This window comes from Sorex araneus, chromosome 2 (genome assembly GCF_027595985.1).
Source record: "Sorex araneus isolate mSorAra2 chromosome 2, mSorAra2.pri, whole genome shotgun sequence".
In the NCBI taxonomy this organism is placed as follows: Eukaryota; Metazoa; Chordata; class Mammalia; order Eulipotyphla; family Soricidae; genus Sorex; species Sorex araneus.
In genome coordinates, this window is record NC_073303.1 from 166,639,085 (window position 1) to 166,652,645 (window position 13,561).

A 13,561-nucleotide genomic window follows, 5' to 3' on the forward strand; every position below is an offset into this window, starting at 1 on the left:
TAGGTACCGATTGAGTCTCAGAGTAGAAATCAATAATATTGGAGATGCATATTGTGAGTAGTTTTTGAGATGATATTAACACTGAAGAGAAACAATTAAGGGCCAAAAATCAATGCCAATCTTTATTCTATTCTGAGTATAGTAATGATATGTAATTTTAAAAATATTTTTCAAATTTTATTATTTTGATTTGATTTCAAATGATGTCCTCTTACTGTATTGCAGGAGAAAAATCTTGTATTTATTTTTTTTAATCTGGATATATGATTTTTATCTCTTCTAACATTAAAAATTAAGGATTTTATTAAAATTAATTTTAATAATTTTAGTCACTAGTTACATGGTATAATTTTTACCCATATTTATCAATGGTAACTAGTATATAAATGACATTAAAAAGAAGGAAAAGCATTCTGTTTATTTTAATTAATTCTAGGACTTAAGGAAAACAGTCTTAGCAGTTATAGCTGTACATCAGGTTTATTTTTCCCATCAGAAGAGTTACCAACATTATTCTTTAACATTAATGAAAATCATCCATTTGGAATATTTGCTTCCCTATAAAAGATTCAGTATAATATTTGTTGTGTAAGGAAAGTCACCTGGTCAGTTTCAAAATTGGAAGTCACCATGGCTTCGAGGCTGGCCTCACGTTCCGGGGAAAGGTCAACTCAGAGAAGCGATCACCAACTACATTGTAGTCGAAGGCCATGTGGGGGAAGGGAGTTGCGGGCTGAATGAGGGCTAGAGACTGAGCACAGCGGCCACTCAACACCTTTATTGCAAACCACAACAGCTAATTAGAGAGAGAGAACAGAAGGGAATGCCCTGCCACAGTGGCAGGGTGGGGTGGGGGGGAGATGGGATTGGGGAGGGTGGGAGGGACGCCGGGTTTACGGGTGGTGGAGAATGGGCACTGGTGAAGGGATGGGTTCCCGAACTTTGTATGAGGGAAGTATAAGCACAAAAGTGTATAAATCTGTAACTGTACCCTCACGGTGATTCTCTAATTAAAAATAAATAAATTAAAAAATATATATATATATAAAAAAAAAATTGGAAGTCAAAGCAATTTTGAGACCAACATTTATTTATTTATTTATTTAGCCAGCGTTCGAACCCAGGTAGGCAGGTAGGCCGTATGAAAAACAAATGCCCTACCTACTCTACTATTGCCCTAGATCCAGAGAACAACAGTTATTATAGTCAACGGTCTGTTCTTAATGAACATATATTCATTAATTGCCAAAAGAGCAATTATTTACAATAGATATATGAGTACTTTGATATTATAAGCATTTAGTTAATGTCAACCTAACAAGGATACTTATCATTTTATAATGTTTGTTTTTTTTTTTCTTACAGGCTAAAAATTTAACAATCAGGGGCCGGAGTGATAGCACAGCGGGTAGGGCGTTTGCAGTGCACGCGGCCGACCTGGGTTCGATCCCCGGCATCCCATATGGTCCTCCAAGCACTGCCAGGAGCAATTCATGAGTGCAAAGCCAGGAGTAACCCCTGAGCATCGCTGGGTGTGACCCAAAAAGCAATAAATAAATAAATAAATATTTAACAATCAGTGCAATAGAATGATGAATTTTAAATAATTTTAATTCAGTTAACAATATAATTAGTTTTACAGAAACTTATCTAAATATATTTAACATTTCACTTAAATCTTTATGCAATGAATTTGGAAATCATTTTTTTTTCCATTTTGCGTCACATCCAGCAATACTCAGGGGTTACTCCTGGCTCTTTACTCAGAAATTATTCTTGGCAGTGCTGGGAGACCATATGGGATGCCAGGGCTTGAACCTGGGTCAGCCATGTGCAAGGCAAATGCTCTACCCACTGTGCTATCGCTCTGGTCCTGAATTTGAAAATCTTTAATGTAAAATTGTATTCTATATTCGCTGAGCATACTATTCAATGTTTTATTCAAAAATTGGGAATTTATAAATGCACAATAATGTGGAAAAATCTAAAAACTTTTGGGATAAAAAATTTATAAATTTAAAAGACAATTCATTAATCTGATTTACAAATGAAAGAGTATTTCTAAAATACATTATTATTTCTTATTATATACATTTTAAAATTATTGTTTACATTTGAAGAGTAACTGGATACATTTATTAAGCTAAGAATTTAGATTTTAAAATTAATGTGGCAAAATAGTGTATTTATTAGAATCAGAATTTCATTTATGTCTCTTTACGTGCTTTATAAAGGATTCAAAAAATGATGCTATAGGACAATTTTCTGTTCATTTTCAAGAAGAATTTTTTCTTGAAAATTTATTTAGAAAACATTTCTCCAATTTAAATAAAAGCAGAAAAAATACTTTTACTTTTTTAATGTATATTATAATTATACATTATTAATTTTTTGAGAAATGTATATTTTATTGTCTTTTAATTTAAATTATGCAGTGACAACACCTTACAATTTTATGTCTGATCTATTATTCTAAAAGGATCTAAATACTTGTCATAAAAATTCCTTTGCATTGCTTCCACACAAACATTTTTCTCCACCAATTTTTTCCTTTGTCCTCTATAGTTTTTAATAACACAGTGCATTCCACACCATTTTAGATAATTTCTTGAGTTGTGGTTTTCTGTCATGGTCTAAACCACGTTTATTTTTATTGTTACTTTCTGGTTTTGAAGACAAACCCAGCAGGGCTCGGGGGGGGATTACTCCTGGCTCTGTGCTTAGTGGTCTCTCCTGAATTGTTTAGGAGTGCTGCCAGCCCCACAGACCAAGGGACCATATGTGGCAGCAGGAACCAAAATAGACTCAGCCAGATACAAGACAAGCACCTTATCCCCTATAAAACTATCTCTTTGGCCTCAGTCTCATTCTTATCTCTGTAATTCTTCTTTCTAGCCACCGTTTCATATTACTCTGCTCTATGATTGGCACTGTGTTCTCCAAAGCTCTGAGTAGAGAGTGTTTTCTTTATCTGTAAGTAGAAATCTATGAAAAGATTGATGTTCTGAGATATTACTGAATATTTTATGCTTTTCTTAATTCTTTAAGTTTAATTTAGAGATTAAATATACATTTATTAGAGATACTTTTGTTTGACTATTTATATATTTACAGGTATTAGTGATAAGTAGGACTGGAGCGATAGCATAGCAGGTAGGGTATTTGCCTTGCACACGGCCAACCCGGGTTCGATTACTCCACCCCTCTCGGAGAGCCTGGCAAGCTACTGAGAGTATCCTACCCACATGGCAGAGCCTGGCAAGCTACCTGTGGCATATTCAATATGCCAAAAACAGTAACAACAAGTCTCACAATGGAGATCTAACTGGTTCCTGCTCAAGCAAATCAATGAACAATGGGACAATAGTGCTACAGTGATATGAGAACTTAGACTAGAAATGAAATATTTTTTTAAGAATTCAGAGATGAATAAATTTGTAGTTAAATCAGTAAGAATAGATTTAGAGTTGGGCTGGCTTGCAAATTGCATGTGTGTGTGTGTGTGTGTGTGCTGTTTTATTATCTTTACAAAGAAAATACTCTGAATGGTAAACCTAGCTTTAATTTTTATATCCTTCCTTGTTTCAAACTTGACCTTCCAGCTTCTATGTGATTGGCTTTCATCATGTTTAAAGATTTATTCTGCTGGCCCTGTAAATCATTTTTTTCCTTCTGCCCATATGTTGTCGAAAAGTGTTCTTATAGTTCTACATGTTTGGAACCAGAAAGTACTCTCCAGTACTTCTTGTATCTCTCTGTATTCTGTAATTTTTGTATTTCTCTATATCCTCTTTCTCTAGTGATATCCTAAAACTAGCTTCAGAAAAACTTAAATTCCCATCTGTTATTTTCAATTTCATCTTCTCTACTCTGTCATAAGTCCTTTCCTAGACTATCGAAGAGGTCTAATCACATCTTCACTTCAGCACTTAAGTTTAATTGCCAGGGATAAATTCAATAGGCATAGAACATTTCCTTGTGACTAAGTAGATTCATTGTTGAATATTTACCACATAGACAAAAGTTCTTATTTCTGGAGATGGCATTAATAATGTCATCTGATAAATAATGTTCTTTTCCCATAGTTTATTTTTTACTTATATACCAGCATAATTATACAATGAATATAATTTGGAAGCATCTCAACTTGTTTGTGCTTTCTTTACTGTATAGTGTTGATCCAAACTGGTATTTTCTTTGCCTATTATCTGTAAGAATAATTTTCATCTTTCACCCAGATTATTTTATGCATTCTATTATTTAGCCTAAGCAGTCAATTCAACTTCCTCAAAAACAAAAAAAAACCCTAACTGATTTCAAGGTAGAAATGTGAGCAGTATATGCTGTTCCTATTTCTTAAATTCTTCCTTATATCCTCCTTGTTTTCAGAAGCAGCTTCTATATATATATATATACATATATATATATGTTGTAATAAGATATTTTGTGGTAACAAATTCAAATTCTAATGCCATTCTTTTCCCATAGCATGTCTTGTGATATTCCTATTTTCATTAGAATATTAGTTATATTGTGTGTGAATTCATTTTGATTTTCATTTTTCATTTTCCAAAAATGTCATTGAAATACGATACTATGCTTCTTTTGTATTCTCATTTTCAGTTACTGGTAGAAAGTCATAAATCATGTATCTGTTAAAAACATGAAATAAATACTTGAAATATTAAATGTTGTTGTATGGATAGACATGACACATTTCCATTTCAAGAGATAAATCATTTAAGAAAATATTCTAGTGTTTTTCCATTTATTATGCAGATGTCTATAGACAAAATTATGATACAATTCTGAAAATTGTCAACTAAATAAAATTTTATTTCAAACACTATTTTTTAATACCATCTCCAGAACCAGCTTGCTTAAAACACCTTTGTAAACTTTGCAAGTCTAACTTTGTAGATAGTAGCAAAGATTCAAATTTCTGAATAACTAGGCTTTCAGATCAAGGTATACAATTATGTTTTTAAGATCTTTCTAAAGGCCAAGCATTCTATCTTTCTCTTTATATCACTCATAAATACTATGTCTATTTGAGTCGATTGGCTTTATGGTAGCATTTATTTCATATGTTGTTGGAAAAATATTTTTTCTCTCGTTCCTACTATATTATTATATTTTTCAATCTATGAAGAGTTGATAAATCATACTCATACCTTCCATTGCGAGTCACTTTGTGACTTTTTTTTTGCTTTTTGTGTCACACCCAACAATGCACAGGGGTCACTCCTGGCTCATGCACTCAGGAATCACCCCTGGCAGTGCTCAGGGGACCAAATGGGATGCTGGGATTTGAACCTGGGTCGGCCACGTGCAAAGCAAACACCCTACCCGCTGTGCTATCGCTCCAGCCCCCACTTTGTGACTTTTCTAAAAGTGTTAAGGTTTTTAAGCAGATTGTCAGGCAGGGCATATCATATTTAAATATTCCTATCTCTTTTTCACAGAGGGTATCTGTATCACTGTAACACTGTCATCCTGTTGCTCATCGATTTGCTCCAGTGGGCACCATTGATGTCTCCATTGTGAGATTTGTTGTTACTGTTTTTGGCATATCAAATGAGCCATGGTAGCTTGCCAGGCTCTACTGTGCAGGTGAGATACTCTTGGTAGGCTATCCAAGAGGGACAGAGGAATCGAACCCAGGTCCACCATGTGCAAGGCCAGCCATTGTGCTATCGTTCCAGCCCTCCAGAGAGGGTATCTAAGATAAATTGTGTTACTTTTATGCTTCAAATATCATAACAGATTCCTCATATATTTCAAAATTGTTCAAAATCGTCACCAGGGTGTTCAGGCTTCTTTTTATTTACTTAGTTTCATGACAGATTTTTATTTTCTCTAAAGTTCTTTAGTCATGTTATAATCCTATGCCCAGTTGATATCATTTGAGATTTCTATTTTCTATTTAAAATTCCAAAATACTATTTTTTTGCAAGGGATTCTTTAAAGAGCTGAGCTTTCTACCTGTAGGACTCAGCTCAAATGCCATCACCTCAGATGTCGCTTTACAATCAGTTATTTGTTGGTGCTGTTTTTTGGTGTTGATATTGGTGTTTGGGGGGCTATAGTCAACTGTGCTCAAGGCTTTTTCATAGCTTTGTGCTCAGGAATACCTCCTTCTATGCTTGGGGACCACATACAGTGCTAGGCATTGAACTCAGGTGAATGGCATGCAAAACAAGCACCTTACCATGGTATTTTCCCTCTGGGCACTACACAAGGCAAGCACACTACCTCCAGCACTGTGCTTCTGGCATCACTAATCACAAGTTTAATGTCTACCACAATGATCTCTTTAACTTCTATAGTCATAACCTGTCTGTAATGTATAGTCCGTCTTCTCTAATTTAAAATTTAGGTGGCATGGATCTTACTTGTGTTCACTATTTTCTGGCTTTTCTACAGGTTTTTTTTGTTTGTTTGTTTTGTTTGTTTTTTTTTTTTGCTTTTTTTTTGGGTCACACCCAGCGATGCTCAGGGGTTACTCCTGGCTTTGCACTCAGGAACTACTCCTGGCGGTGCTTGGGGGACCATATGGGATGCCGGGGATCGAACCCAGGTCGGCCGCGTGCAAGGCAAACGCCCTACCCGCTGTGCTATCGCTCCGGCCCCTTTCTACAGGTTTAAACTATGGTAGACAGGAATATAATTGTTTCTGTGATTGCTATTAATTTTTTTAAATGAATCAATCCTGAAATATAATTATATGAGCTGGGAAGTATAAGCTAATATGTTTAGTTGATAAAGTGGGTTGTAGATTTATAAGGAACTGTAAAATTTAGAGATGGGGAATTCACTTTTTTGGGATTATGTCATGCAGACTTTTTCCTACTAAAAATACTTTGCTGTTTAATCTTAACGGCACCTTTATTTATAAAAAAAAATAATCTTTGCATCTTATATACTTCTATTAAGTATTACAGTTTTATTTACTTTATTTAAACATCAGCTTGAGATGTTTGTTGATGTTTAAATATAAATCAAAATTTAATAATCAATAGAAGTATATAAGATGAAAAGATATTTTTATTATTTTAAAAAAATTTTTATTATTGAATCACCATGAGGTACAGTTACAAACTTATGAACTTTCATGTTTGCATTTCAGTCATACAGTGATCGATTACATCCCTCCACCAGTGCCCATTCTCCTCCACCAATGTTCCTAGTATCACTCCCACCACCCCAACCCCAACCCCCACCATCCCACCCTGCCTCTGCTGTAAGGTATTCCCTTTTCTTCTCTCTGTTGGGTGTTGTAGTTTGCAATAGAGGTATTGAGTGGCCATCATGAAATCTTAATAGTCTACTTTTGGCACAATCTTTCAACCCGAGTGGGTCCTCCTTACATCCTCTACTAGACATTCCCTTCTATATCTGAGCTGCCTTTTCACCCAGCATGTGAGGCCAGTTTCCAAGCTGTGCGGCAGACCTCCTGGTCCTGACCTCTACTACTCTTGGGAAAGGGCCCATATAAATAACTTGACTTCACAGCTCAAGATTTTAGAAAAGGACCAACAAAAGGAGCCCAAACCGGGCAGAAGGAAAGACATAATAAAACTTAGAGCAGAAATCAATGACATGGAAACGCAAAACACAATCCGAAAGATTAATGAAACCAAAAGCTGGTTCTTTGAGAAAATAAACAAGATTGATAAACCACTAACAAGACTCACAAAGAAAGAAAGAGAGAGAGAACCTTAATAAACCGAATCAGAAATAAAAATTGGGGTATCACAGAAACCAAAAAAATTCATGCGTGAGGCTCGGCCCAAGCATTCTGAAAGTGGCCTAGAGTGTGGTGGTGGTTGAGTAGTGGAGGTTGGCTACTGGAACTGAGTCCCTTGGGATGAGGAGGGTTCTTACCCACCCCCTCTGGGGCACCCCGAGTGAAAACAGCCTGGCTCAGAGTCTGGTGGCCTGGCTATGGGGGCTCATTTTATACTCCCGTCTGGAAGTATCCAATATATATACTTCTACACTTAATTGAAGTATACAAGATGCAAAGATTATTTAAAAAATAATTTAACGAGTTGTTGAATTCTATTTGCTAATATTTTGTTGAGAATCTTTGCATCTGTGTTCATCAGGGATATCGACCTGTAGTTTTTTTTGTTGTTGTTGTTTTGTTTTTTGTGGTGTCTTTGTTTGCTTTTGGCATTAGGGAGATATGAGCCTCATAGAAACTGGTTGGGAGGGTCTCAGGAAAACCAGATAATGCAGAACTTTGTGACCTTGGACTCTGGACTCAACAGGACCCAGAAGCAGAGATCCTCTGCCTGCTATCCTCCAATCTCCAATGACCCAGGGATCACACCCATAAGCCACACCCTGTTACACCCTGCCTCCTCATCGACCACCCTCCAGATCTCAATGGCTGCCCCTCCCAGATGGGAGTATAAAATTAGGCCCCCATAACCATGCCACTGGACTCTGCACCATGCTGTTTTCACTCGGGGCGCCCCAGAATGGGGCATGTGAGAACCCTCCCTGCCCCAAGGGACCCAACCCTGGCAGCCGACCTCCACTACTGAATTGCCGCAATGCTCCAGGCCACTTTCTGGACTGACACATTATAAGACACTTCCTACCCATTTTCCATAAATACCACACCATATTTGATGGAGTTCAGATAGTAGGCAATGAATCATAGAGAGTAATATGTATGTGTATATGTGTGTGTGTGTGTGTGTATACATACATATATACCTCTCAGAAAGCCCGGCAAGCTACCAAGAGTATCCTGCCCACATGGACAGAGCCTGGCAAGCTACCCATGGCATATTCGATATGCCAAAAACAGTAGGGATAGGTTTCAATCCTCTGACATTGAGAGCCTGCAATCATTGGAAAGGACGAGTAAGGAGAGGCTGCTAAAATCTCAGGGCTGGGAGGAATAGAGACCTTACTGGTGCCTGCTCGAGTAAATTGACAAACAATGGGATGACAGTGAAACAGTGACAGTGATTATTTAAACATCATGTATAAACTATATCACTGTATCACTGGCATCCCATTGCTCATTGATTTGCTCGAGCGGGTGCCAGTAACATCTTATTTGTCCTTGTCGAATTCAGCGTCAGGAGAATGAGACCCATTATTGTTACTATTTTGGGCATACTGAATATGGCACGAGTAGCTTGCCAGGCTCCACCTTGTGAGATTCTGCCAAAACCTAGATAATATGTGTTAAATATAATTTTTCATAACTAAGTAAAAGATACATGCTCTTTTTAATGTACCTTAGTAAATGGTCTAAAAATTGTAAGTAAAAACAGCAATTGTATGAAAAAATAAGTAAACAAAAAAAGCTTCTTCTACATTTTAGTAAAGTAATATTTAATTATATATAATATAATATAATATAATATATGTATATGTATATGTATAATGTATGTGTGGGCTGGAGCAATAGCACAGTGGGTATGGCATTTGCCTAGCACACGGCTGACCCAGATTCAATTCCTTCCTCCCTCTCGGAGAGGCTGGCAAGCTACTGAGAGTATCCCTCCCACACGGCAGAGCCTGACAAGCTACTCATGGCACTTTCAATATGCCTAAAGTAGTAATAACAAGTCTCACAATGGAGACATTACTGGTGCCTGGTCGAGCAAATTGATGAAAAACAGGATGACAGTGCTACATTGCTATAATATATGTATAATATATATTGCTTAAAGCTACAGACATATGTTCATGCTCAACATAATACTTTGATAAAATTTCTATAATTTTCCTTCAAAAGCACACATAATCATAATACAAAAGAACTGTTTTGCTCTTATATGTACTATCAGACTAGAAAAACTGAATGATATAGGCTTGATCGTTGATTTCTGTGACAAGCATCAAATATACTAACATTTCCTTTTCCACTTTGTCCTTGACAAAATTTATCATTACTTTCTCAATTTATGTTGTAAACACACTTTTATATACCTTCTTCCATTGCAATAAATTGACGATTCTTAGAAAATTCTTGTAAAGTTTAATAGATGTGCATTCTGGATTACATTCTAGGTGATAAATTTACATTCCTATTGTTATTCAGGGACATTGACAAAATTTTACTTCTGTTATTGTCTTTGACTGTGTATACAAATTATCTGGTGCATAATATGGACAAAATTTATAGGTATTTAATTTAGTGAGACAAATTTTATTCTGCTAGTAATGCACACTGCTAATGCAATATTTTTTATTTTAAAACTTTGCTTTCAAGAATAAAAAATCAGAACTTTACTAGAATTCCCCACAAGAACAAGAGTTTTGTTTATTTCTTGCTTAAATAGTAACATTTTATAGAATCTATTTGTTCAGGGTTTCCATTTTCTAAAATGTAAATACTCCTAGTTTAGACAAAATTTCAAAAATATGTCAGAATCTCATTACTATTATTATTAAGTAGCAAAATAATTCCTTCTAAGAGGGAAAGGAAGGAACAAAAAGAGGGAATTGGGGAAAGAAGCCAGGAAGGAAGGAAGGAAGGAAGGAAAGCAGGGAGGAAGAAAGGAAGGAGGAAAGGAAGGAGGGAACGAAAGAAGGAAGGAGAAAAGGAGGGAAGGAAGGAAGGAAGGAAGGAAGGAAGGAAGGAAGGAAGGAAGGAAGGAAGGAAGGAAGGAAGGAAGGAAGGAAGGAAGGAAGGAAGGAAGGAAGGAGAGAAGGAAGGAAGGAAGGATGGAAGGAAGGAAGGAAGGAAGGAAGGAAGGAAGGAAGGAAGGAAGGAAGGAAGGAAGGAAGGAAGGATGGAAGGAAGGAAGGAAGGAAGGAAGGAAGGAAGGAAGGAAGGAAGGAAGGAAGGAAGGAAGGACAGAAGGAAGGAAGGAAGGATGGAAGGAAGGAAGGAAGGAAGGAAGGAAGGAAGGAAGGATGGAAGGAAGGAAGGAAGGAAGGAAGGAAGGAAGGAAGGAGGGAAGGAAGGAAGGAAGGAGGGAGGGAAGGAGGGGAGGAAGGAAGGAAGCAAGGAAGGAAGGAAGGAAGGAAGGAAGGAAGGAAGGAAGGAAGGAAGGAAGGAAGGAAGGAAGGAAGGAAGGAAGGAAGGAAGGGAGGAAGTGAGGAAGGGAGGAAGGGAGGAAGGGAAGGAGGGAGGGAGGTAAGAATAAAGTTGGGGTCTTGAAAAGAAAACTACTAACACCTGGGAGATAACATGTATGCATCAATTTCTGATGGAATACAGAATGCAAAATCTATTGTGTCACCTTGCTGCTGCACTGGTGATGATCTTCAGACTGCCTGGGTTCCGAATAAGCTTGTCCAGAATGCTGACAATCTGCTCAAACTTGGGTCTGTTGTTTCTGTCCTTCTGCCAACAGTCCAACATCAGCTGATACAACGCAGCTGGGCAGTCCATGGGGGGTGGCAGTCGATAGCCCTCATCCACAGCTTTAATGACCTGTGTGAGAAACAAAGTTTCCAGGTACGTAACAGGTGGTTCTTTTTTTATTTCTTCCTGGCTAGAATATGCTACCGTGAATATTGTAAATTCAAGAGTAAAGGTCTCATTTTAAAAAGATAAAACCTTATTAAATCAGTAAGAAATTAATTCCTCAAATGTTAAACAAATATACAAAGAGGAAAAGTAAATTTAAGGAAAATGTTTAGAGATCCTTTTTCAGATAAAAGCAAAAGAAATGCTCTATGCTACAGAAAACGTAGTGAATTGTGAAGAAATTACATTTGAAAATACAGATTTCTAAGGAAACTATATGAACGAATGAAAAATAGTAAAATAGAGCAATTGGACTATAATTATGCCACACTTCAAGCGATGTCTCTGTGTTTCCTTGGCCAAAAGTATATGTACTGTACTATAAGCTAGTTGCTAATTCCTTACATTTTAAATTTTGAAACCAAGTATTTTTTAAATATTTCTGTGCACAAGAATTGTTTGGAGTGTTATAAACATATTATTGAATATTCTTATTTTAGAAGTGTAGAGGAGGGTAAGTTCTTTGAATTTATATTTCTAAAAATTATTAGACCATGATAACATGCTGGTCTAGAGACCAAACTAAAATCTTCTGATAGAGATAGAATTTGGAAAATAGAGAAGCAGAAAATTAAGTCTCATATTCTAATATAATTACAAAATGACTTGTTTGAAAAAGTACAGATAGGTTTTTGGACCTAAGTATATTAAAATCAATTTACATGCGGTAAATATGAAAAAATTTAAAAGCATCTCCAGTTTCCTTCTTATGTATTTTTGAGATCATAGTTTCTGGCGAAACATAAAAAAAAAAAAACCTGAGTGTTGATTTCATACACCAGGAGCCTCTTATTACTAAAGATTAGCAAAGCATAGCTTATAAAAACAAAAGCTCTTTTGAAAAATCTTATCAGAGTTGCAATAGAAAACAAAGACCATTTTTCCCCATCCAGGAACTTTAACTTGTATAACTAAATTCATGTACAAATTTAATACATTAAGAGAAACAACATACTAAAGATTTGTTGTTTTGTCTAATTTTAGGAAATAGTATATTTAAGTAAACAAAATGTTGGCACAGATGCATTATCTAGATCTCCAAAGGATGTCAGACTTATGCATCTTATATTACATAGAAATAAGTTAGGAGAAAAAGTACTTCAAATACTCCTTGATATCTGTAGGTTATCTGGTTAGTAACTTATTTCATTACAGCCTCACTACAAATATCTTAAATTGGACCTTGCTTGAGGGTAAAATGCAGAGTCATAAGAGCAACTTAATGAATGTCCTTGCAAGAGTTGGAAAATTTCATTTAAGTATTCGATTTCAATGTCACAAACCAGGAGCCACCTGGATTCATTATGCTCCACTTCCTTACACAGCTTGATCTCTTAATCTGAACCCATAATTCACAGACTACAAATACTTACATCCTGATTGGACATTTCCCAGTATGGTCTCTCTCCATAGGACATCACCTCCCATAGAACAATGCCATAACTCCATACGTCGCTGGCAGACGTGAACTTGCGGTAGGCTATAGCTTCTGGTGATGTCCATCGGATTGGAATCTTCCCTCCCTTTTAATATAAAGTGATATGTACTTATGATTAAATCAGAAAAAAATACTATACATTACAATTTGAATATTAACTGAGTTAACTGGTGTTTCTCTTCTGAAATGGAACATGTGTTTCTGCTAAATAATCTAGGTACTCTATTATTTTTATATTATCAGAAATGACTGTTCTACTCTTTACTACAATAATTAATTCCAATCAACATGAAAGAATTTTGTAATGATAAAATAAAAAAATTTAAATTTGTTGTAATATATTAATCATGGCATATTAATTTGCAGCAAAACAACTTGAAGCAGACATTCCATACCATAGATTAGAATTGAATGGAATATAAAATAAATCTTTATTGATTTAGCATACATTTATCCTTACCAAGCATTTCAATTCAGAATATTAAAAAGTTAGTATGCATAAAAAACTTATACTACTCTTTACACAAAAATTCTTTTAGATATTTTACTAAATAAATTCGAAATATAACTATGCTTCAAAAGTCTTGTTACTTTGTATTAATCAATCTTAATTA

The 13,561-nt window shown here is 35.8% G+C and overlaps 1 protein-coding gene across 2 annotated transcripts in view; it reads right to left on the reverse strand.

Moving 5' to 3' along the window:
* Positions 1-13,561, reverse strand: part of EPHA3 (EPH receptor A3) — a 369,048-nt gene that overhangs the window by 14,203 nt on the left and 341,284 nt on the right. For both annotated transcript variants that reach the window (XM_004607003.2, XM_055127750.1), the window contains 2 exons: positions 12,883-13,032; positions 11,220-11,413 (listed from right to left, as the gene is read on the reverse strand). In XM_004607003.2, coding sequence (XP_004607060.1) covers positions 11,220-11,413; positions 12,883-13,032 — 344 coding nt within the window. The remainder of the gene's footprint in view (positions 1-11,219; positions 11,414-12,882; positions 13,033-13,561) is intronic.